The sequence below is a fragment of the Amblyomma americanum genome, chromosome 2 (genome assembly GCF_052857255.1).
Source record: "Amblyomma americanum isolate KBUSLIRL-KWMA chromosome 2, ASM5285725v1, whole genome shotgun sequence".
Classification (NCBI taxonomy): domain Eukaryota; kingdom Metazoa; phylum Arthropoda; class Arachnida; order Ixodida; family Ixodidae; genus Amblyomma; species Amblyomma americanum.
In genome coordinates, this window is record NC_135498.1 from 8,143,871 (window position 1) to 8,170,095 (window position 26,225).

General features: G+C 45.5%; 1 protein-coding gene across 2 annotated transcripts; it reads right to left on the bottom strand.

Annotated features, from left to right (window-relative positions):
- On the bottom strand, nt 1–26,225 carry LOC144120500 (uncharacterized). 2 transcript variants are annotated; one of them, XM_077652948.1, is made up of 11 exons: nt 26,033–26,224; nt 16,705–16,741; nt 15,305–15,404; nt 13,991–14,072; nt 11,488–11,571; nt 6,202–6,252; nt 6,026–6,081; nt 3,977–4,055; nt 2,124–2,252; nt 1,424–1,501; nt 1–569 (listed from the first exon to the last, which is right to left on the bottom strand). In XM_077652948.1, the coding sequence occupies exons 3-11, from the start codon at nt 15,355–15,357 to the stop codon at nt 420–422; spliced, it is 762 nt and encodes a 253-aa protein (XP_077509074.1). In that variant the 5' UTR covers nt 15,358–15,404; nt 16,705–16,741; nt 26,033–26,224; the 3' UTR covers nt 1–419. The 2 variants fall into 2 exon arrangements, with proteins under 2 accessions (XP_077509074.1, XP_077509073.1); XM_077652947.1 differs by lacking the exon at nt 16,705–16,741 and having other exon boundaries at nt 26,033–26,225.

Genomic DNA, 26,225 nt, shown 5'->3' on the forward strand with positions numbered 1-26,225 from the left:
TGCAGTATGCGCTGTTTCAGTGTTTGTCAGCCCTCCACTAAGGGCAGCAAATTTTTCTAGTGATTTTTATTCCACTGTGTCTGTGGTCGATGTTAACACACCTTGAATAGAGGTACGCGTATGCGTTTCTTATTTGTGAATTTATACGTTCCTAATTCCTGTTAAAAAAGAAAACTCTCTATACATCGCCACTGTGTAAGTCAACTACAGTCCGCGGACGCTAATCAGCTGAAGATATCACCAAGGCGAGATTTTTCTTCATGCTTGCAGGAAACCTGAGCGCGAATTCCTACTCTGTTGAGCAAGCAATGTTAAAATACTATATGAAAGAAAATGCCCAAGGGACGTGAGAAGCGGTGCCTTCAGGAGTGCATTGGAGATGGAGCGTGTAGTCGGCATAAAGAGGGAGCACATAAGCACTATTCAAGGTCATCTGTATCAAAAACGCTCGGGCAGAGGACCGAGTCCTCCTCGTCAGATCCCCTAGGAGGCACGGCTTTCGACAGCAGCTTGAAGTCGTATTGGCCCTCCTTGGACAGCTTTCCTTCGGGGCCCTTAAGGGCGCACTTCTGTATGTGGTAGAGAAACAGAGGGACACTTGGTACATGTGTCGTGCATTTTTGTTATTTCAGAAATGGCTACATTATATTTAGAAATTGTGCGAAGTTTTTGACGCTCCACAACTTCGTAACTGAGGCATTTTGCATATCTCTGTCTCTTTAAAAAGTTAGTTACTCAATTATAATCGACTATAATCGACTATTACTTTAACGTAAAGCATAAGTGCTTGTTTTTGGAATATCTTCAACATTACCAGTTCTATTTTAGCCCTGAAACATGTAGGAGGTTTTCTTTTAACCGCTGGGTCTCATTAACTTGGACATCAAGTGTAAGTGCGAGCTGAATAATCCCGGGAAACACATGTCAGCCCATTTTCTATGATGCACGACATCTTTAAAAAACTCCAAAAGCTCTTCGTCTCATTTTACTAGATTATTGGTCCATTCTTGATGAGCAATGAATGAGATAAAATAGAACCTCAAGCATATTGTTTTTCTTCTGTCAAACAATAAAATGATTATGGATTCAAAATAGATAGAAAAAAATTAGATCCCAAATCAGGATAGTGAACCAAAAGGTCAGGCAAGACATACAGGAAGGGTGGCATTCCTCATTAACCGCACCTCTTTTATATTCTGACAAATATGATCAAAAACGCTGTGGGTGGCAAAACTGACAGTCAGGTCCAAGAGGCATCAATGCAAGTCTGACAAGTTCTGAAATGAGTGAGTGAATTAAGCACTCACTCAGTGCTGGATTTGTGTTTCACTGTAAAGGAATATTTAAATGTGGAAAGAACAAAATTGGAGCATTGCTGACCAAAAGTTGACATCGATTCATGATCTCCAAAAGGTCCACTTGCCTTTATGAAGTGCACTACTTCTCTTGTCTTCACGTGGCTCATTTCTAGCCTGCAGCCCCACGCAACCAGAGCCAGCGGCTGAGGAAATAAAAAAAAAAGAAAGAAAAAAACACATCTTAAAAAACTTGCTTTTCACCTTTATTTTTTTTTTTTTTTACTTGAGGACAGCTCACATGAGAGTAAAACAGCCCATGCATTTCCAACACATGTGCAGTGCTGCAGCTTTGTTTTTTTCCCTCAATCTGGCTATGCAACACTGACCGCCTCTTGGCACAGCTCACTTCTTTCATTTAGTGGCTGTCAGAAAATGGAATGTTAGAAAGAAACTCTTTCTGACCTTTTAGCTTACAGCTTTCTCTGTGCGAGCTTAAGATTTAACTTTGAAGGTCTGTTACCTGCTTGTGTGTTTTTGCCGTGTTTGCCATGAATATGTTTCGTTTTATTTGCCTGCATTTTCATTTGGTTAACCTACATATCGCACCGATATCACAACAGCAGCGGTACCCACTTAGTTTTAAGTTTTCGTGAAAATTCCTTGACGGTACAATAAACGACAATTTGCAACTCTGCACCAGACAAGTAGAAGGACTGAGTCATTAGGAGAAGCATGAGGCACCACTTAAATGTTTGGCTTATGTTTGAATGGAGGATCTGCACAGCTAACAAGTATGAAATCTTACCCTTCTGTCTGACAACTCACCCTTTTAAGGCTGAGACGCCTGTATGGAGTTATGACGTGCTTCCGCAAGCATCCTTTCACGATGGTACGAAGCTTCTGCACAAACCACGTCGGTGCACACGGGTGGTACAGCATCACCACTGCTCCGTGCTGCACAACACACGAAGTGAGCAAGAAAGTGTGTCTCTCAAGGATATAGTTGATTCAAGAGCATTGAGAAGCTACAAGCACTACAAGGGTCAGCTGCCACGGTGGCTCAGTGGTTATGGCACTTGGCTGCAGACCCGAAAGACACGGGTTCCGTCACGGCCGCGGCGGTCGCATTTCAATGGAGGCGAAATTCTAGAGGCCCATGTACGTTAAAGAACCCCAGGTGGCCGAAATTTGCGGAGCCCTTCACTACGGTGTCCCTCATAGCCTGAGCCATTTTGGACGTTGAACCCTCATAAACCATAAACTACAAAGGTAAGTCAGTGCAAAGCCAAGGTTATGCATAAACAAGACAAAGATTGGTAAAGTTTATACATAGATGCAGGCAAAATCGGAAATCAAGTTGCTCCCAGGGAAGCTTCCACTATGCCAGCGTACAGTATGGCAAGTTGTGGCAGCATGGTCCCGGGCACAAGTTGGGCCCACTGAAACCAGTGAATGTACAGAGGAATGTGTTATTTTAATTTTTGTGCTGTTTATCTATGAGAAATATGTAGTGTAATCATTTTTTACCATAAAGATAGTTGGTTAGACAGTAGAAGGTAACTACATGCCCATACGGGGCACCTACTTCATTGCTGTATGCACCCATATGGGGTATGTGTCTGTCCTCCTTTCTCTCCTCCCTAGTTTTCAGTCCTTTCATTGGTCCCCTCACTGCGCGGCTCAGGTGTCCATACGGGGTGAGGTGCTTTTGCGCCTTTGTTGCCTTCGTAGCATTTGATGAAACCTAGCCAGTCATCTGGTAACCATTCTCTTTTTCTTCATATCCTCGTTTTCTTTATGCAACCTCGTGCACTGCAAGGTTAGACGACATTTGATGCAGGACTGACTGACTCCCACAGCACAGCTCGGTAACACATTCATCACCTGCTCTTGTATGGGACGTCTCCACACGGCTATATGCATATTCTAATAACATGAAAGCATAATGCTAATATGTGGTGCTGCTACAGACATTTGCTCATTAAAACCATGCACTGTAGTAGCAGCTACAGCTTGGTGTCAGCCAACCAGCGGCACATTTCGAAGAGCTGTTCGCACATCAGTGGATATCCTGATAGGTCGCCTTGGTTATTGTGTTGTGAGGTGGCCAGTCGGAAAATGTTACCAAGCATAAACAGCTGTGGGAGGTCAGCCATGATTGGCTGGGTCAATGCTGTCACTTTCACAAAATTTCACAGGTTCTAGAGAGACTATGTGCAAATGAATATGGGACACTGGTGGAGCCGAATTGCTGAAAGGAAAGTAGCATTGTTATCCACACTGATATCACTGAATATCGATTCACATGTGTTTTTTATTTTCTCTTTTCGGCCCGTGTTATGTCCATGAAAGAAGCGCATAGCTTGCATGCTGGAGGTAGTCTATACGCATGCACTCCTTTTCTGCTTCTGGCGTGAAGCAGCTTCAATGTTGCACGCTTCTTATTTTTTTCACCATCATCCAGAGTAGCCTGCTAGGTAGATTACTTGGCTGACCACTGCTGTAAAGAGTGCATCCCCCTCCTCTATTCTGCCAAGCGAACTACAATTGTTTGCACACTGCAAAGCTTCAGCGGTCGTACATGGAACCTCCTGCACCGTTGCGGTCTGTACCCAACTTGCCTGCACTGTATGCATGAGCAGATACATGCATGCATGCATGCACCGACCTATGCGTACCTCGATGTTGTGTAGCCAGCGCTGTGGTGGCAGGTAGAGGTATTCTCCATACACAGGCCACAAAGGGCGGTGTCCTTCACTGTGCGGATTGAAAGGCAGCTTAAAAACACAAAACGGCCTGCTTGCTTGCGAAGCAACAGTGTTTGTCGTGGCACTGGACAAAAAGTATATACTTAATGCGTTGCAAAGAGACCTAGATAGTAAAGAGTAGGCATGATAAAAGACAGCCACGCTAAGAAGTTTTCTTTTTTCCTTTAAATTCCTGTTCAATAAAGAGGCACACACTGTCCTTTCCGCTTAGCACCACAAATACAGATCGAAACCAGTTAACTGCTACACCATGCAGACTACTTTTTTTATTATGAACAATCAAGTGGCCTAAGAAAATTGGGGACGTGCACTGCGAACTCCAGCCAACATTATTCAGTTTAAAACTCGCCTCATCTGCGCTGAACTCCTCATTCTTATCAATAAATGTTTACCACCACCACCACCAAGCTGTATCGACACTTTTAATTACTACTGCTATCTTTGTCATACCAGTTGCCATGCCCAGTGGATTAAGGTAACATCATTGTCAGCATAAAATCATCGTCAGCGCAACTACATCCTTCACAGGACAAAATCCTACACCATTGACCGCCAATTATTTATCTATTTTATTTTATTTTGAATACCCGAAGGTCCCTGCGGGCATACCAGCGCAAAGAGTTACTTTGACAACTATGTGTACCTGGCTGGCATCGTAGCTTGCCCTGTGGAGCATTTTCCTGCACCTTTACATATACCTCTCCCCTCCACTCTGTCTGCGCAATCCTTGCATGTCTGCTAATGTCTCGAATGAGTCAAAAATTTTCCCCCAGTTTATTAAGACCATATCTATGGGCAGGTTACATTCTGCGCTTTTTTTGTCTTTTGACTGATGGTGAGAGCATGGTCTATTGCCAAGTACCCTTTCCGAAAACCGGCCATCGTAGAATAAACAATACTAAATAGATAATGCTTAGCTAATCCATTTGTTGAGCATGGGTGCAAATACTCTGTGTTAACACCATCTTCTGGTTTGCAACAACACCGCATGCTTTCTTATGAAATATTCATCTGCTATCATAACAGCCATTTTGAACCCAGTAGCTGAGGGAGCAACTTGTGCCTAACAAAACAAGAATATGCACACATTATGCTATCTTATAAAGTGAAACTACTTCTTTCCTACGCCTTAATGGGCTTTGGTAAATGCACATTGTTTTCTTCATGACACCACAGAGTTTTAGCATAGCGCAATTCATGGTCCTCTACCGTGGCCAGCAGAACCTTTCTGCACATGTGCAGATGGCCCAAGGGGGCTCACACCTGTTAGTACAGGCGCAGCTGGGTCCTCATGAAGTGGATTGCACTATGTTAAAATAATATATTCCCTGTGCTTTGAAACAAACAGCTAATGTAGCCACAAGTTCATAAAATGCATTGTGAAATGTAGTAAATCATGCAGAACTTTTATATCTGTGGGGCAGTTACTCCGACATGATCAGGCAAGCCCATGCAACCGACACAGAAATGACACTTTCCCTGTGTCACACTTGAGCAATACGCCAGTTCAGCTTCATTACATGGAGGGTCGGATTCCAATGAGAGACATCTTTCTGCAAATTAATGTGAAGCGACAGCGGAAGTTCAGCCACTTCCATCGAAACGGCTTGGCTGTTGCAGTCTTCTCGACAACTCTTGCTGTGTTTACCATCAGCTGAATGTTTTTATTTTTCTCTGAATTCAAATTATGGTTCCGTATTTTAGGTGTCGGTTCTTATCAGTTATAAACGACGTTGCATGCAGTTCTTCAAACATTTGTGTCGTTTATAATATATTTCACTCCTTCTTTCGCCACAGAGCCAAAGCCCTCATCATATTATCTGTTGTAGTAATGAGTTCCTGCACTTAAATTAGTTTTATTCTGTTGATAGAGCACGGCTGCAGAGTACGGCTGCAAAGAGAATTTTTTGTAGTTTGAAACGATAATTGAGTCGTGCAAAGAGGAAATTGTATGCTTACTGTGTGGGTATCGCACCACTGTACGTTATCCTCTTGTTCATACAGTAATGATAAGGCTATGGGAACAGGAGTTAGATACGCACCATGAATAAGTCTTCAGAATGGGATTTTCTTCTGTTTTAGAACAACCTATAGTCAGCCTTGTAAGAATGAAAGGTAATAATCGCACAACTCACGTGATAGTCCTTCTTGATCCGATGGCACTTGATTATTGAACGGTACCAGCCCTTTCGGAAAAGTTTGATTTATATTAAAAAGCGCAATTACAGCTCAGCATTTTCCTCAGAGCAATACACGCTACACCGATGCGACGCCACTTATTGTAGAATGTGATACGATGCTCTATACTGACATGCGTCAGATATGATTGGTGCTTTTGTTACGTCATTAGGCAAGAAGCTTATACATGTCCCCTCATGAGGCTCCTATCAGTTGGCCGGAAACAGGAGCCAGGTGGTCAGGGCTTTTCATCGACTATGCTGAGGGGCTGGCAAACCTCGGCACTAGCGCATTCCTCTCACTCGCTTGCATCCACTGACGGCACCTGCATTCCAAGCCATTCGACGGACACTCATTTCTGGTAGTTGTCGACTCGCTCAAAAAATAGATCAAGCCACTCCCTGTCTGGTCCTCCACCACTGAACTAACAATTGCTCGGCTTCGCGAACTGTCTGCTCGTTTTGCCTTGCCGTAAACAGTCGTGTCAGATAATAGATTTATTACTGACAACATAATGGACCTACGCAGCACACCGTACCACACACAGTCCAATAGCGTCACGGAACACTGTTCATTCCATAAAAAACAGCCTTCTCAAACTCTCGACAGTGAACAATCTCGGGACAAAATTTGCGCGAGTGTTACTAAGCTACAGATGTAACCATTTACCGTACAGTAAGTCCCCTTCAGAAATGCTGCTGAAATACAGAGTGCCTTCACACTTGGGCGCCTGTGTGCCACCCCTGTCTCGGGGTTCTCCGCAGCCTTCCGGATACCAGCGTGGGGATATTTAGCGCTGCACTCTCAGTGGGATGTGATCACTGATGGAGATCATTTTGAAAACAGCATTGAGGACAACGTAGAGAGGAATCTCTTCGTTCGTCTTGCTCCCTCGTTGGTTTCTGAAAATGCTCTCGCACTACTATGCTAGCTCTCAACTGTAACGAGAGAAAGCGGATTGTGCCATAACACTAGTCCTCTGTTCTTTGCTAACTTGACCCCGTGCCTGATTTTGACGGCTGCATGTGTCACGCGGGATAGATACACAAGCGAGGCACTGCGTCGCAGGATAGGCCATGTACGCTGTCACATGGTTTCTCCATTTGGGTCGGTCGGTTGACTGGACTAAGGTGTTTGCGCCCGCAATGCGCATTGCCATCGCAATCCCGAAGGTCTTTTTTCTTCTATCCGAGCAGGACAGCAGGCTTCCTGCCCATGGACGCAGGTGTGATTACATACTACAAGTTGCTAAATTCTCGCCATGTGTGAATGGACACTGAAAACAAATAAAAGTTAGTCTGCATAGATGGATTACCGCATTCTAATAACAGAGACGCTATTTTCAATGAAAACAGAGCTCTTATGACCTAAAAAACGCAAGAAAAATGAAATACAGGTGTTGTCACTATAGGCCGATTCACAAGTAAACTGTGGCGCTTCGACACCGCATTTTTCTCGTGCGGATCCCAACCCTGCCCCGCCATGAACTTAAAAACAGTCATCATGCAGTCGTTTCTTGGGTTGACGTACCTTGTTTGAAAGAAGTACCAGGAGTATTTTCAGTGCAATTTTCTAAGCAATAAATGCATCTTCTGCTGCTGGGCTAACATAAACGTACGCATAAAAAGCCACAGAACTGAAAAACAGAAGTGGAATGCAGTTGTTCTCCGTGTTCCTTTAGCAATGTGAAAAGTTGGGCTGGTTGGTGCATGATCTTGCGGCGGGAGCAGCGCAGCACGAGACAAAGAAGGGACAGGCGGGACACGACGCTCCTTTAAGCTGGCTTGTATACTTATGCAGGTTGTTGTGAATGCCGACGTGAAGATGTGTTCAAATTGACTCTGCTAATGACTGTGTACATCGTCTTCGGCACACAATCAGGAGTTTGTTCCTATGCCGTCAAGAATTGTTCCTGAAAAGCAGCCTCCACTACGCATGCAAGTGACGTCATGACCACTGGCGCTGTATTTGGCGAAGTCATTTCCTATGCTGCGATGGCGGAGGTTTGGTCACTGCTGAAGTGTTATGGTGGCAACTCATTGGTATTGGAGGAAAAAGATTGTAGAGTGTCAAACACTCTCACCACCTCACAGAGGGTTCAGTCTAGATAAGTGAAGACCGTACTGTACTCCATCTTCCGTGTACTGTGCGATGTCAGTGCACGTTAAAGAACCCCAGGTGGTCGAAATTCCCGAAGCCCTTCACTACGGTGTCTTTCATAGCCCGAGTCGTTTTGGGACGTTAAAACCCCCATAAACCATCTCGCAAGCTGTTTGCAGCGCTGTGAAGGCTGCGGCGATCTCAGCCAATCAGCACGCCGTGTGCTACAAAACGTGTTCCGCCGTCTCTTTACCCCCGCAACTAGCGGCTCCCTCTCTAGGAAGAAAAGGGCACCAGTGTCCAGCTGCTGCGCGCAGGAGACTCGGCCGACTGGCCGGGTGCCATGTTTTCGAATGGCGGCGACCACTTCTCATCAGGACTCCGCAGTGCTGTGTTCAGCCGGACTTTGCTAATTTAGACAGTGAATGAAACGCTCGCTGTACTTGCGAAACACCATCCCGAACTATCTTTTCAATCAATGCAGTAATTGGTTGAAAAATAGTCAACACTGCACAAATATTTGAGGGATTATTTAGTGCCTTCCTTGGCCCTGATTGGATGAGAGAGCTCTACATTTCACAGATGAAGTATAATATTTTACTTCATTATATCATACTTCATATTATTATATGAGGCGACCCTCGCAAGTGCCACAGCATGTTCAGCGCGCTGACAGTGTTGAACAAAAAAGCTGTGCGATTTCTGGCGCATCAGGAGGCCTTAAAAATGGCCGAGTGCCTCCAGGAACTAATCGTTGAGAAATGTGTCCCGCTATCGATTGTGAAGTTATGAAACGCCTTGCAGAGAGATGCGACCAAGATTGCTAAGAAACAAAGCCAATGGACCTCTCCCTGTTTGCAAACAATGTGACGTCAGGGGAGCAAGTGGGCGAGATTGCGCGCTGAACGAAAACGGGCGTGGTTGGCAAAAGCGGCCTTTGCGGTGCGGTCTGCCTTAATTGCTGTGCGGAGCTTCGCGAGCTGCTTGACGCCGTGTGTTTTCTGCCTGAAATTGTGCATTTACTATGTTTAGATAAAGCCAATGTACGTGGCACTCCAGTACACGGTCTCATTAGCGACTGCCAATTGGAAAAATAAGGATATTAAGTGCTCGGCAAACATGCACTTCGGAGATATTTTCGTGCATCTAGTCAAACCTGGCCTGTGCTGTACACAGACAATAAGATCCTACCAGCCGCTTGAAAACTATATAGACCTCGCAATGGAATGGCATGCTGACAAGTAGGTTATTTCAGACTTCGACACCGGTGACCGCATCCTAAACGCCCTTTAAAGAAACGACTGCAGAGCCTTGCGAAGCGCACGTGGGCGCTCATGAGCGAAGACAGCAGTGTACGCACGAGCGCCGTGCTCAGCTGGCCGATTTTCCCCTCAAGTGCTGACATGTCTAGCTGGCCTCGTTTAAATTATGTTATGACTGACAAACACACGATATCATTGCTAGAACGTAAGGGTAAGTGCAGTGCGGGACAATCAATGCAATACGCATCGCTATAGAAACAGCTGTACGCAAAATAGCGGGGCAATTAGCGCGTTTTGTAGAATATATTACATGAAATTCATACAGAGCGCAATAATAATTGAAAAGCGCACTTAAATGATGCGAGCAAAACTGCTTTTCGACTCGGAAACGGCAGCGCTTGATCGAGCGCGGTATGTTACGATTCCGCGGGGGTTGTAATGCGGCTGCGCTTGAGCGGCCAAGGCGATGGCATTCCCCTGCGAGCCGTCTCGTAACAGAAGCTATGGCTTCTTGAACGCGAAGGATTAACTACAAATGCCTATATAGAAGATCTTCGAATACTCCTTGTGGTCACATGCCATCCGGGCTTCAGAGCGCTCGATCGGTCATGATTCAGTACGAATCGTCCTGCAGCATAATAAAGCAAACTAAGTGCTTGCTTGTTCACACAAAAGTACATGAGCGCACGAGCAACCGAGTGCATCTGCTTACAACCAAGTGCACGCTGCAGATCCTGACAGCGCTTGACGCCGGTCACATCTGCTCTTAGCACGGCTGCGAAACCCATTTTTCACCGGTTTGCGCTGTTCAGAAAGCGGAAGGAATATATGCGGCTGGTCTTCTTCGATCCACTAGCGCACTCCATTGCGCACATACCCGATGGCATTGAGAAAAAAAAACAGCAAATTGTCACTACACGAGACCAAATCCACTGCACCACGCTGCTAGCAGCGGAATGTTTTGCCAACCACTCCAAGCCACGCCCTTCGCCCCTCCTTCGAAACGTCATCCCTGACGTACGCCGGGAGAGGTCTATTGGTTAGATATTTTGTAGTGCAAACAAATTAAGCGATGTGAATCACTTTCCTTTATTCCGTGAAATGCTTTTAAATCATTCGTTTCTTTTTTCTGTGCAACCCTGTTGTAACTATGATATTTCATTTCACTTCAACATTCCTATAAGTAGGTTGGACTCTTGCTACTATCCACGGTATGTCGGGCACGTCTTGGAGTAGTAAATGTTGGCATGCATTCGACTGGCTCTCAATGACGGGGAAATCTGCAAGTTCTTCATTTGCTTTATGTTGATGATGCTTCATTCTATGTAAACAGACCCAGATAAATTGTCACAGTACCTTCTATGCCACGTAAATTAGAAAAATTTGAATGAAACTTAAGCTGCGTCTTTATAATACGACGCGATAGCATTAATGGGTCCCGTCAGCGACTCCACTTGATCTCATTAGCATATTACCCAATCACGTGCTCTACTAATGTTGCCAGATCACAGGACACGCCAATGTCACGTGACACAAGCATACAGTCGTTCGCGTACGCTCACCTACATGCACTTTGCTACTGACTTAATCACCACTATCTTAATTAGTGCCTCTCTAATCACACGCGTACTCATTAGCATGCAGACGCCGGACGCTACCGACGGGACGTCGCATTTTTCGTTGAATTAGAGACTTGCAGCTATCACTTTAAAAAATATGAGCCTGTATAGAATACGCTCGCCACTTATCAGTTGAGAACGCTGGAAATTTCGGAGTACAAGACCAGTTGCTGAACACACGCATTATTTGCAGGGATTTCACATTTTTAACGTTTAGTGAGCACCGCCACACGAACTCGGCGACAACACGGCGCCAACTTACTCCATGGTCCAAGTACCGCAGGAAATCTTCCTTTTCACATTTATGCTCTCTGGGTGAGCCGTCGTAGTCAACGTCGAGGTGAGACTGCAGTTAGCCAAGAAAAAAAGCATGCACTGTGAAATGGCAACGAGGTGCGTCCTAACGCGGTGCTTCTTTGCTGTCTCCAAAAATGAAAATTTATTGCGCACATATCTGGAAATGAGGTCAAACTGCATTTCATCGCTGTAGCGCGCAATTCTATGGATCGCAAAGGCATCAATGATTGCTCAGCACTCTCGTGACTAAAGACACAATTAAGTCTTTAAAAAAAATTCTGGTCAAGAACGATTTAATCTTATTTTTTATGCGATGAGCTCTGGCGATGGTGATGTATATGTGACCGAAATCCAGTCAGAGTTACGCAATGGAAGCCCCATGATGTACACTAATTTGAACTAGGCAATAATTTCAACACAATTACGTACCAACTACCATACAGAAACTGTTCATTTCTTAGCTTTCGTATTCGGCAAAACACTGGCTTTACATAGCAACATCTAGTGCAGTCTGCAATATCCGTATTTCAAAAGAAGCTCACAGGCTGTCTTATCACACTATTATTCTATTTAAATTATTTTAATTGCGTTGTTGTTTGCTCATTTCAGAATTATTTCTGTAGATTTGTATTTGATAGGATGCTTTTATGTATGCTTGAGATTTCTGGAAACTGTTTTTGTAGCGATAGCTACATTACGGTAGCATTTCGAGCCTTCAGCGTGGCGGCGCCGCCACGCTGTCACGTGGTTGGTCACGTGGTGCGGAGCAGCTGCCGGCGGCGCGGCGCCATGGCTGATCACGTGGTTGGCCACGTGACCAAGTACCACTCAGCCAGCTGTAGCTATCGCGTCACTCCAGGTTTAACCAGAGCTAAACCACCGCCAATTTTTTGTCCCAACTTATGATGTACCTTCGGCGCGTGTTCTGTTGTGAAAACTCGTTTGGGTGTATTAAGTACGCATACTAATTCCCTCTCTGGTTGTGGAACAACGATCTGCTTATTTCAGTTCTTTTTGAGCCATATTAACTGCGTGTATTTCTAAATATTTTGTGCCTCGATCTTAGTTTTTGCATATTTCCACATCTTATGCGCGACTGAACTCTTCTTCCTCCTCGCTGATATATTAAGTGCTAACTTCCACCTAATAAGGCGTCCCGATCAGTCACTATATGCGGCCTCCTTCTGCAATATTTATTGCAGCCGCTTCGAATGTGCCTAAAGTAAAATTGTCCTTCTCTAAAAAGGGGCTTTAATAAAGTTGCGGCATGCCCGGGATGTTCAAGCCCGGTGCTTCACGAATATTGTCCAGGAAGAATTTTTTTAATGAGCTTTGTAGAAACGGAGTTATCTGTAGCAAAAATTTGAATATCAGCGTCCTCGCGCCTTTCCCTCTCCTCTCGTTACTTTTTGCACGCTGGAAGGTCGGCGCTCCTCCGCCGGCCCCATCTCCGGGGGAGAGCTTCCTGACCCGCCGGACCTACGCGGTTTATTGGCCGCGGCCATGCTAGCTGCCTGAAGTCTGAAAGAACCCAGCCAGTAGCCATCTCTCAACATGAATACGTAGATGCGAGCGACGGAGGAGGGTGCGAGCGTGAAAAAGTCGCCGGGAAAGGCTCGCCAACTTTCGCGCGTGATTGTGGGTTATCTGCTGCTTGTAGAAGTGTATTATTTGGCTCAGGTGTTCATGAAAACACAATGCAGTGATTGAGCAAGTTGATGTCTTCTCCTGGGAAGGTGTTTGAGAGTCCCTTTATGTGTGTTAGCAGGGAAGAATGATGGTTTATGGTTTATGGGGGTTTAATGTCCCAAAGCGACTCAGGCTTTGAGAGACGCCGTAGTGAATGGCTCCGGAAATTTCGACCACCTGGGGTTCTTTAACGTGCACTGACATCGCACAGCACACGAGCCTCTACGAATTTCGTCTCCATCGAAATTCGACCGCCGCGGCCGGGATCGAACCCGCGTCCTTCGGGCCAGCAGCCGAGCGTCATAACCACTCAGCCACAGCGGCGGCTGGGAAGAATGAAAATTTGCACTTAAGTGACTGCAGACGATAGATGTCTCGTAGATAATAATCCTTATATGAGCTTCATAGAGTGCACGCTAGTTGTAGGTAATAGTTTTCCTCGATTTCGCGATACAAACTTATGTTAGACTGAGAAATTCACGATACGCGCCGCGGTGTCTCAGTGGTTATGGTGCTCGGCTACTGAGCCAGAGTACCCGGGTTCGAACTCGGCCGCGGCGGCCGCGTTTCGATGGAGGTGAACACAAAAGCACCGCGTACTGTGCGATGTCAGTGACGTTAAAGATCCCCAAGTGGTCGAAATTATTATCCGGAGACCTCCACTACTGCGTCCCTCACAGTCTGAGTCGCTTTGGGACGTTAGGCCCCTTAAATCTAAACCAAACCGACGGTACCTTGCAGACATAAGACAACTAAGTATTACTTTAGCATTCTCTTACCCGAGCGTCGTCGCATTCCGGATTAATGTAGCCCATCTTCGCACCATGGGCCCCTTGCAGCAGGTACGGAATTTCCTTAGGACTTAAAAAAAAAGATAAGGAAATAATATACTAGCAGTTTGTCAGTGGAAAAGAGAGTTTAAGTTGCTTAGAGAAGGATTAACGAATCCAGAGCACCGCGCCAAGGGCTGGTAGCAATACCTCGGTGTCCGGTAGAATAAAACCAAGCGATCGCGATGCAGAATATTCCGCCATTTGCATGTTTTCTTTTTGCATTTGCGGAAACACTCCAGCTAGCAGAAAATTATCTGTTCTGGTTCGAGGCCGATTTACCATTTTAGGCTAAGCTATCTCAGATAACATGAAGGAGAGATAAAAAAAAAGCTGAATCGATTTTTTCCCTTTTCTTATTGTTTACTGTATTGTTCCCGATTGAACAACGAAAGCAATGGACGACACAGGAACGGGAAATGCAGTGTAACGTACACTGGCTCATAAAGATAAAACCCTGTAATGCCCATACATTGAAAACTTCGGATAAAAGTCACGAACTTCTGGGATTTCGTCAGTAATTGCTCCTTCAATTCAGATATTTAAAAGCTGGGAACTTTATTAAGAAATATATCATTAATGCATAATTAAATTTAGCTATTTTTGGTGATTTCGGAATGTCCGACGGCGATAATACTATGGGCAAATACGCAGACGCATATAGTAAATCAAGAAAAAAATTCAAAACTGCTTTATCTCCTGCCAACGCAGCATTAATTACGACCACCTAAATTTTGGGCTGTTTTGCATTATGCTTAACTTTTACACAAATGTATCATTTAGTAGGTGTCCTTAATCTCTGGCAGCAGACGCTTTGACCTTCCTTTGATAAAAATGTTGTAAACGACCGTTTCTGCTACAGTACTAGTAAGTCATGTAGTTCGATCGGCGAGCAAAAAAGAGAAGTATTCAGGTGTTTAGCATGTGTATCACACGTGATACGCCGTCCATAATAGAGTTAAACCACCTATAGCAGAAGCTTACACCGAGAAAAATCGAGCATGTGAGTGCGAACTAATCTTTAGAACTACATAATGCTTTCGAGCGAAAAGTGTCCAGTACGAGCGAGCACCTCCTTAAACAGAGATAGTCAACTACGCATGCAACGGTCAAAGCAGTCTTCCAATTGCGTACGTCCGCTTGCAAAACACAGGCATCGAATGCAGTGTTCCAAGAAAATGTAACAAAGCAGTTACTTTCACAAGAAATAGTATGTTACATTCAACGGCTTGACTACGTGTCATATGTAGTGAAAATACTGACTGTGCCGGGTCAACATCCTCCGCTATTTCTCTGCCGTGCGATGCAACCCACATGCAGGCGCAGTGCAGCAGGATCACAGCCAGAAGAGCGCCCGTGCGGTCTGCGCAAAGGAGGAGAACGTGTCGCGGGACCACTTTTCGCAACAAAAGGCGCAAAAATAGCATTTCATACACAAGCAGCAGCAATATACAGAGTGGCGTTTTTTAACATTTACATATTTTTATTTCAAACACTGTGAGCGATACGGCGGTGCGGTCTCTGCTGGTGAATTTTAGAACAAGGCGGACATTATGTACAGGGACAAAGCACATGCCCAGAACGACCGAACTGTGTGTTCCGCAGCTCCCAAAGACACAGCGAGCAGGAAGGCAAAAAATGACGATGAAATCCTACGAGCTTATTTGCACACGCTTACATCAAGACCATCCATGAGCAAACCAATTCCAATATCCCTCAAGAGTAAAGTGTACAACAGCTGTATCTTACTGGTACTCACCTACGGGGCAGAAGCGTGGAGGCTAACGAAAAGGGTTCAGCTTAAGTTAGGGACAACGCAGCGAGCCATGGAAAGGGAAATGTTAGGTGTAACGTTAAGAGACCGGAAGCGGGCAGAGTGGGTGAGGGAACAAACGCGTTTTAATGACATCCTAGTCAAAATCAAGAGGAAGAAATGGGCTTGGGCAGGGCATGTGATGCGAAGGCAAGACAACCGCTGGTCCTTAAGGCTAACGGACTGGATTGCAAGAGAAGGCAAGCGTATAGGAGGGGGCGACAGAAGGTTAGGTGGGCGGTTTAGATTAGGAAGTTTGCAGGCATAGGGTGGGTGCAGCTGGCAAAGGACACGGTTAATTGCAGAGACATGAGAGAGGCCTTTGCCCTGCACTGGGCGTAGTCAGGCTGATGATAATGGTGATGATGGTATCAAGACCATTTTAAAACAAATGTTATCGCTATATACCGCGTTTCCAGCCCGAAACACGCCCAGAACGTGTTTTAGACAAGCGTTTTAGCCTCTGTACGTGATAGATATGAGTAATTACGCGATTAATTAATTAAATTTAGCTAATAAACTTTTGTTAGCTTTTTGGGGGTGTACTGCGAAATTGAAGGCTGTCAACATCGGAGGTGAGCCCAGCTTTGAAATTTTCTTTATCAGCAACATGGCTCGAAATACCGGAAGTCAATTATATACGCATTTCAAAGCTCGTTGAGTTGTCTTTCCCGCGTTGCATATTTATAAAATTCTGTCGCTGCTCGTAGTACCGTCGCCGAAATCACCTTAGCTTCTTCTACGTCTTAAAATACACAAACGGCGTCTGTATTTACTGCATTAGAAATGTTTTGACGTTCGATATTTCGGACCATATTGCCGATAAAGAAAATTTAGAAACTGGGCTCACCTTGATGTTGACGGCCTTCAGTTTAGCAGTATACCTCCTAAAATAACAAATGGTTATTAGTCATTTCAGTTCATTAGCCTAATTACCGAGATCTGCAACGTACATAATATCCGCCCGGCCGTATAACCCAAATGCGCCGGTGGCACCGATGGATCATGCGTAGTTTTGAAATAAAAATCTCTAAAGCTTTAAAAAAAATCCACTCGTTGTAAAAGGAACATGTCATGAGCATTAAAGCAATGATTAGTTCTTAGGATTTTAGTGACAAGCAACGTTTTTTTTTTTTAGAAACAGCTTTCGTTTCGACAAATCATACCCATAGCACACTTGCAACTTCAGTGCAATATAGCAATTAAATTAAATATTTTATGCAAACTGACTGCTTCCTTTAATATTGCAACGCCCTGCACATTACCTGGCAATTTAGCTAAGGTACGTACAATTTTTATTCAAGCGCATTTTGCTTTCCTGGTGCGCTCGAAGTGAACATAACCGCTTTTAGCTGAGTAGCCTCTCAGCAAAAACTATTAACCATATGAGAAAATGGTGCGCCTGTCGACGCTGAAAAGGTAAAACGTGTCGTAGTAGTAGCAGTGGTTTATTGAAAGAAAATACATAAATAAAGGAAAAGATGTTGCCAGCTGCGGCAGTTGTTATCCAATATGTGTTAAGCACCGGAGCTGCGGCCGCCGTACAGTGGCGAGCGATAACGAGAAAGGACATATGTGAGGGCTATTTACGCTATTTTTCAAAATACAAAGATTAAATGTACAAGTTCGCACCACTCTCGATAGTGTCCGGGCACTGTCCAAAATACACCCGCGCACGAGAGACCACTGCACATATTTATACACGCACAAAAAAAAACATAAAAGGTCTCGTCATTGTGGAGCTCCCCGACCTTTTCAACATTTCAACTACCACACCGTTCGCAAATGAAAAGCTTTTGTCCTTTTACTTCATTCTTTGTATTCTGAGAATTAAGGTGCGTTCATATATGTACTGCTATCGCAAAATGAGCAGTGACGTCAATAGTGCGGCTATTTATTTATTTATTTTATTTTTATTTATTTATTGATACTGTCAGCCGTAGGCCGTTACAGGGTGAAAACAGATACATATGTAAGTTATGTCACACAGCCACAAGTATGAACAGTGCACAATTCAAAATAGTCAATTTGAAAACGACAGTCATCGCAACACAGCTGTCCTGCACTGCAGATACAGACCTAAAGCACAAACGCTAGCGGGTAAATATTTTAGCTTACAACCATAAAATAGCAGTAGGGAAACAAAACGTATGAAAAGAAAAACAAAATTACAAGGATGTCTATTCAGGTAAGTGACGGTACAAGCAATTTTCAAATTGGGGGAGATTGTCTATTTGCAGAAAGGTCTGAGGCAGGGAATTCCACTCTGTTATTGTTCTGGGGAAAAAGGAGTATTTAAAACAGTTAATACGGGCCATCATGGGTGTAATCTGGTAACTGTGGGAGCTTCTTACAGGGCGACACGAACGCTGTTGCAAATAGCAGCTTGTGTTTAAGTTGAAGTGATTATTGCGCAAAAGATAAAGAAATTTTAGCCTGGCGATCTTCCTTCGTTTCGACAGTGAAGGAAGTTGTAATTCTTGCAGCATGTCAGTCACGGAATCAGTATATCTATATTTTGACAGAATGAACCTGGCGGCCCTTCTTTGAACTTTTTCAATCTTATACGTTTGATTTGACTGATACGGATCCCATATGACGCTTGCATATTCCAGTGTCGGACGTACCAGCGCGAGATAGGCAGTTAGTTTTGCTTTTGTGGATGCAAGTTTCAGTTTTCTTCTAAGGTACCACAACTTAGTTTCAGCTTTTGAACATATGTTGTCAATATGTAAATTCCAACTTAGATTAGATGATATAGTGACACCTATAAGGCCCAATAAGCGCGAGGCGTATGGCTATGTCTAACCGTAGTTATTTCGTCATCCATCGAAAGTACCCTGCCTCTACCCTCTATACTTCGGCGCATGCACGGGAGCATCGTTTCCAAAGGTCGCTTTCTTTCTAATCAGGATGACATTAAGCCCGACGTTCTTTGTGCCGACCACTCCTATAGGCCACCGACACGGCTGTCGTCTGTCTGCGAATTCAACGAACGCGACAAGACGGCGTCACTCCACCCCTATTCCTCAACGTGGTCTGGCTGCAGACATGGAGTTTTCCCGCTTTCTTTCTTTCTTTCTTTCTTTCTTTCTTTCTTTCTTTCTTTCTTTCTTTCTTTCTTTCTTTCTTTCTTTCTTTCTTTCTTTCTTCCTTCCTTCCTTCCTTCTTTCGTTTCCTTTTGCCGCTCTCACTTCTTTGAAATTATTCTGTTTTCTTTCTCGTTGCAAGGCTACTATTATGTCTTTCCTTGCAGCCATTCTCCTGTGCCTGTATGCTGCGCACTCGGAAGCCAGTTTTGGTTGAAGAACCGCGCCTCTTGTTCACACGCAGTGAGAATGGTTGAAACGGCGCTCCTATAGTTATTATGGGTTCCGTGAGGTGCTTCCAGAGCAAGAGCTCATATTCTTTTTTTTTCTTTTTCTACGAAATATTTCACGGACGGAAACCTTTCACATCGCCGCTAAAAGAAGGACGCCGTTCCATTTTAGTGCTTCCCAAACAAGCCTGTGGCAATATCCTTTCCGGCGGCAGACGGCAAACGTCTGCGAGAGAACTTGTCTGCGATGGTAGAATGACGACAGTCGTTTAAGCCGTTTCCTGACTGCCTGCCTCCTCTCTGCAGAACAGGCGGCAGAAGTCGTTAGGAGCGCCAGCAGGCTCATGTGAGATCTCGCCATACTCCTTTGGGAAACTCCGGAGCGGCAACGCCACACGCCATCTTTCATAGCCCTATTGAAGCCTTCGCGCCGTTATGAAAGTGGGCCTTGAGTTAGCGCTCATAAAATAAGGTGGAACATAAAAGGACGCTGAAGGCGAATACTATATCTGGCTAGAGTGATAGGTTGGCGTCACGTGATCGCAAATATTTCTATTTTACCGAACACAAATCTTTTATAAGCCAGAAAATTGCGTAGAATAGAAATACACGTGGCGGCATTACTTGCGGATTCGCGCAACTGAGGCTATAAAGTGACGTATTTATGCGCTTTCTTGAGGATCGCTTTTTCGCCGTCAATGGGCAAAAACCGTCGAAATACAGCGAGGCGAGCGTAACTATGAAAGCGAAGAGTTGCGTAACAGAAACAGCGCCGAACACACGACGGAGCGAAAGGCTGGACGCAAACACGAGCGCCGAATCTTTCGCCTGGCATTCTGTGTATACTCCGGCTGCGTGAGGCCGTTGTACGTAGCGAGTTCAGAACTGCAAGCCCTCAACGGCATTCACGCTCTGTTACTATAGCTATGCGGCCAGTGAATCGGTTTCGTTCTCACTTAAGGTGCCGAATGGACTACTTTGTGCAGGTTTCGGGCTTTTTGAAAGAGCAAAGTTCTTTTTTTCGTACGCACTCCTGCGTACAGGCGCATTAGCGTGAAAACCGTCAACGTGTGAAGCGCGATGCCAGTTCGTGCTTTCTTGTTTTCTGCGCCGTGGAAAGGCCGATATGTGTTGAGATATGCAGAAAAATATCTGAGAAGTACCACATGCATGCATCATCGCCTCTCGTTTGGCTTTCGGCTCATTAAAGAGAAATGTTTTCTAGCGCGGGTCCCCACGCATGCAGTATGTGAGGCACCGGCACGCAAGACAGGATTTTAGCGCCTTTTATTTGGTTGCTCGTTCTTTACGGCGAATCCTGCAGTATACGGATGCGATTTGCAGCTAAACCGATATTAACGGTACAGGCTATTCCGCGAGAAAAACGTTCAACCAGCTCATGTGTGTTCTAGGTTATGCCGGCAGTTACATAGCTGGGAGTCGGCGGAGCGTACCCTGAATTTGGATCCACTTGCAAACCACCGGATACAATTCACGAACGCATAAATCGCAACGACCACAGCAGAGTTAATCATAAAAGGTCGTCTGCCGTCATACTTATTGCGTAGTTAGTCAACAAACACGCGACAATCAACATCATAGCGCATTGTTTGACAAGCAGTGCGCGTGCAAGTTTTCACTCAGATGTGGTGTTGAATGAGATATATTAGAGCGCGACTGCTGCTAGCATGCTTTTGAGGGCCCCTCGAAGATTGCGCGTATACACTTCACGGCAGCATGTTCTGTAAATCTGCGAATCCCTTCGATAACTTCAAGTAGCTTCTACCGCACCCACGGACCTATTTCTGCCATATGCGCGTTGTAAAGACACGAAGGCGCACGCGAAGCAGCGGAGAGCATCTGCCTTTCAGTGAGGGGGTGGGGGATAGTATTCGGAGGGGAGGACACTTGCATCTTGCCGCCGTGACGGCTGACTTAACCGGCATTTTAGTTCCTGTTTCTGGTCACGTTTCCGCTCTTTGGAAGTGGCGCCTTTGATTGGTCGGAGAGCTCCATTACAAACACATCATAGAAATGACGGCACTGCGCTCATTCTTTGCGGGTAGTTTGATTGTGGAAGGGTTTCAGGACTTTCATTTGCGGTTTGCTCAGTAGCGCGGCCACCTTTGCGCGCAGAAGAATCATCGGTAGTGCTCCCGAGGAATGGCCTTCCTTAGTTTTATATTTCCCTTTAGTGTCCCTTTAAGAGTTTTTTCCATATCCTCTATAAACAATGCTACCGGGTCGAAAAACTCGCTGTGTTGAAAGTGAACTTATAAGTTTGACCGGTATACCAAATGGCCTTTTCATGATAACTATGCATGCACCTTCAAGCATTGCCAGTGTCACTGTCGGAAATTTTTTTTTTCGGGAAAGAGGGGAATGGCATGACTGACTTATATCCGGCATTCAAGACAAGGCATGCCAGTGCGGTCGAGGCTAATGCGTCGTTTACAAGAGGTCGACTGGCATTTGGAAAGGATGGCTTCAGGCCGATTACAGTCAACACCTGTACGTTACGGCGGATTTATACTATTGTAGAGAGCATGCAGGACGCTGCAAAAGTTTCTGTTGTGTCCCACCATGGTCACTGTACACCCGCCGCGGTGGCTCAGTGGTTAGAGTTCTCAGCCAGAGGAACCGGGTTTAGTGCCAAGCGCGGCGGCCTCGTTGCAATGGGGAGAAAAGGGAGAGGCGCCCGTGCGCTGTGCGATGTCGACACATGTTAAGGAACCCCAAGTTGGAGTGAATTACTCCACAGTCCTCCACTTCGCCGCCCCTCATAGCTTAAGCCTAACTTCGGGGCGGTAAACCCCACAATTTACAATTTTTGTTTATTTTCCACCATCACTAGAGTGGCCCTCATAACTTTGTATAACTGCATAAACCGGCAGTCAAGCCGCTAAGCTTGTGTATTTGAGTTGAGCTATCGCGCTGCCCGATCGATTCCGCATTTAGTGCATATCGCGCTGCTGCCGATATGAAACCAAAATGAGACAAAAAATTATTACCCAGTGAAATTTATAAACTCTCCGGCCACGACGTCCTCATATGTACACGCAGCTTGTTTAGCTCCAGTCTCCGTTATGCTGGTATGTAATGTGCGCCGCTGAGTATATTTGGGGTTCTTTTCGCGAGGCCAAGGGGCACCATATCAAGCCAGGCACGCGGAATGACAGCATAAAATCGTCTTAAAGATGGACGACCCCGCGTCCTGCGGGCGCACTGGAGATGGTCTCGTTTCCTTGGTTTCCAAGGATATACAATTTAAAATTACGGAGCTTTGCTGATTTGTTCACACGACGAATTGCATTGACATAACGGAATCGAAAAAGTATACTGTGTTTTCCCCTTCATAGTCTTCACTCGGTGCATTGTGCGCAGGGACGAATTCCTTTTAAAATTCTTTATATGCCATAATGGCATGTTCCTAATAAAAATCGAAAATGTCGAAAATATTTCTCCCAGTTGAAAACTGAACAAAACAAAGAAAAAACGATAGCATCACACCTCGATAATAGCGTTGGGCAAAGGTCTCTGATATTGTTCTTTGGACGAAATGTCAAGCAAAATGTCGACAATATTCGCAAACGTCACAGGAATGAGAGAAAGGATGGAGGCGCCTACGTCACGTTCCTTTGACGTCACATAATCTGTTCAGTCGACTTCCGTACGCTGACCTTTGCAGGGCCGTCGTTCCTAGCGAGCAGGGATGCCGCTCAGTCGGATTACTTATCTGAATAAGATATGCGGCGAAGCTTTTCTGCGCTGGAAATTAAGCATTGCACTGACAGTGTTATAGCTCTCTTGTTGAAGATGGTTTAAGGGGGTTTAACGGGGCAGAAACGTGGAGGCTAACGAAAAGAGTTCAGCTTAAGTTAAGGACAACGCAGCGAGCCATGGAAAGAAAAATGATAGGTGTAACGTTAAGAGATCGGAAGCGGGCAGAGTGGGTGAGGGAACAAACACGGGTTAATGACATCCTGGTCGAAATCAAGAGAAAGAAATGGGCTTGGGCAGGGCATGTAATGCGAACGCAAGATAACCGCTGGTCTTTAAGGGTAACGGAGTGGGTTCCAAGAGAAAGTAAGCGTAGCAGGGGGCGGCAGAAGGTTAGGTGGGCAGATGAGATTAAGAAGTTTGCAGGCAAAGGGTGGATGCAGCTGGCAAAGGATAGGGTTAATTGGAGAGACATGGGAGAGGCCTTTGCCCTGCAGTGGGTGTAGTAAGGCTGATGATGATGATGATGATGATGATGATGATGAACGTCCCAAAGCGACTCAGGCTATGAGAGACGCCGTAGTGAAGGGCTCCGGAAATTTCGACCACCTGCGGTTCTTTAACCTGCACTGACATCGCACAGCACACGGGCCTCTCGAATTTCGCCTCCATCGAAAATCTGCCACCGCGGCCGGGATCGAACCCGCGTCTTTCGGGCCAGCAGCCGAGCGCCATAACCACTCAGCCACCGCGGCGGCGTCTTGTTGAAGAAAGGAAGTCGCAAGTCATTTCGCATGAGGATATCCTGGAAGGGAACATGACAGCTTCAAGAAAGACGAGCTTAGACTTGTTTTGAAGCAATATGAAATGCGTACTCCTCCTTAAACAAAGACTGTAAATCAGCTGCTCTGCAGACCTTGGGAACAAACTTGTTTGCTTTAACGAAGCAGCAATTAATTTCATTACTGAATTATGTAGGCGAGTTTTTTTATAGCATTTTATCACAAAGAACTCGAGCTTGCACTTGAACGTGGGATCTCACGCTGTCCATGTGTACAGCTTTGGTCGAAAGTCTCCAGGACACGCGTGGTGGTTTTTTTTTGGGCCGTATGGTTGAGCACTTAGGACACCCCTGCGTACTTAAAGGCCTTAAAAGGTGAGATCGAGGGTTCTTGCTGCTTCAGGAGTGCCACAAGTGTACCAGTACGTTGCTGCAAAGCAACGCATGCAGTCTAAAGACTTTTAACAAGTCTGCACCACACGATTTCTTTTTTACTCCGCAACCCGCAAACAGTGAGGCTCAGGAAGCAGAACGCCGTGTAAACACCGTATTTACTCGCACAATGGACGCACTTTTTTGATAAGAAAGCAATATATTGGTGCTAATTTGAAAGATGTGCATATACGCAGTGTAAAATTCGCGCTGTGGCCAGTTAAAATTGCCCCAGATTTTAATAATTAATTGATCGAGTGTGTTTATTATGCGTCTAAGCACAGCACTGCAAAGCGTACAGATAAAAAAACGAACAGGGGCGGCATATAATTCCTTTATTATACCACTGCCTTCTCTGTCATTTCGTTACCACGCGCCGCTATTGTTAAAATGGCAGGCGAAAGTTAAAAGGCACTGTCTATATATAGCGACGCTTAGGGGTAAATCTCAGTGAATTTATTCGTTGCACGAAACACATGCTGTACGGTGGGAAAGAGCCTTTTTCATGATGACCCTCTCTGATAAGGAACACAGCATGTATACATGGGCGCGATGCGACTTTTCCTCTCTCCTAAAAACGACCTCTTGAAATGAGATTCCCGCAATTATTGCACATCATCATCATTATCAGGATTACACGTAGTGCAGGACAAAGATCTCTATTACTGATATCCAATTATCCCTGTTATCAGCCAGACGCAGCCGCCTATACGTATTGCCAAATTTACTAATCTCACCATCGAAATGAGCGACACCAAACACCACGGCGCCCACATTCTTGCAGACTACCAAGCCGCCTGTACAGAGCCTATAAGGGTGGACGTGTCCCGTGCACGGCTCTCCGCGTATGGAGCGGCCATCTCCATCATGGTCACGCCATCACCTGGGTCCCAAGACATGCAGGTCTTGATGGCAATATTAGGGCTGATGCCCTAGCTCGAGATTATACCTACCGAGCGGGGCACACCGACTCTACACTCCACCCCCTCTCGACCCATTTTTCAACCCGCCTAGAAACCCTCCGCCTAAGTAGGAGTCTCTACACCCCACCACATAAGCAACTTTCGACGGTGGACTCCTACCACCTAAGACGCATCCAAACATTCACTTTCCCCAATCTCCACCAACCATACCGCATTCGCAAAACATTATACGCAGGTATACATGTCCCTGGTGTGATGGTATGCCTGCATTTACACACATTACATGAACATGCACAGCTAAACCTAACCGCTTAAAACCGCCCAATGCGTCGCTGGAGCGGTGGGATGTGACGCTGGCCAGTGGCACCCTGGAAGAGCAGGAGTCGATAGTCGCCGTTGCCAAAGCGTCGATGGAAGCTACTGGGGTCCTGGATTGAGGACCCCACCCACAATCCGCTCCGGTCTCCGTTTACGTACTGCATATTATCCTCTCTCTCACGCCTCTCCCCAAATTTCTCTGTCTGCCCCTGCTACGTTTTCTGTCCTTGGCATGCAGTGTGTAGCGATAAAAAACCATCTCTTATCTGCTTGCCGCATTAAATGTGCTCCCAAAGTATATTTCTTTTTAACTTGAACTGGGATATATGATTAATTTGATCTTTCTAATGCACGCGCATTTTTCGTCGCCTAGAGGTAGCCTATAGTCAATTTCTTTACCGTGGTTCGCTGAATTAATTTAAAGATCTTCCTTTCGCCTCCAAAATTCCGGTCCCATAAGCAAATATTAGCAAGGTATCGCTCTTTCATGTGTCCATTTTGACGCATATCCCTAAGCTGAATTCATGTCTTGAGCGCGCCTGCCAAAGGCCCTCCCGCCCTTTCTTGTCCTCCTCCTAATTTGTTGCTCGACGCTTTCTGGACATCGACGTTGCGTGTTCAGATAAATTACCGAGGTCTCTTGTCCTGTTGGCGTATTCGCAGCGTCGCAGTTAACGATACGTACCAGCGGGCGCATCTCCGTGCATATCCAAAGGTGGCAACGTGTCGCTCAGACTGCGCGCCGTGTATCCGCCCGCGACGCTTGCCAGAAAGAGAAAATCGGGTCACCAAGGTATCAACAACCGTTCCTCACGCGACCTCCACCGTCGGGAACAACGCGCTGTGGCCCGGCCGCCAACCACGCGGAAGATGGAATG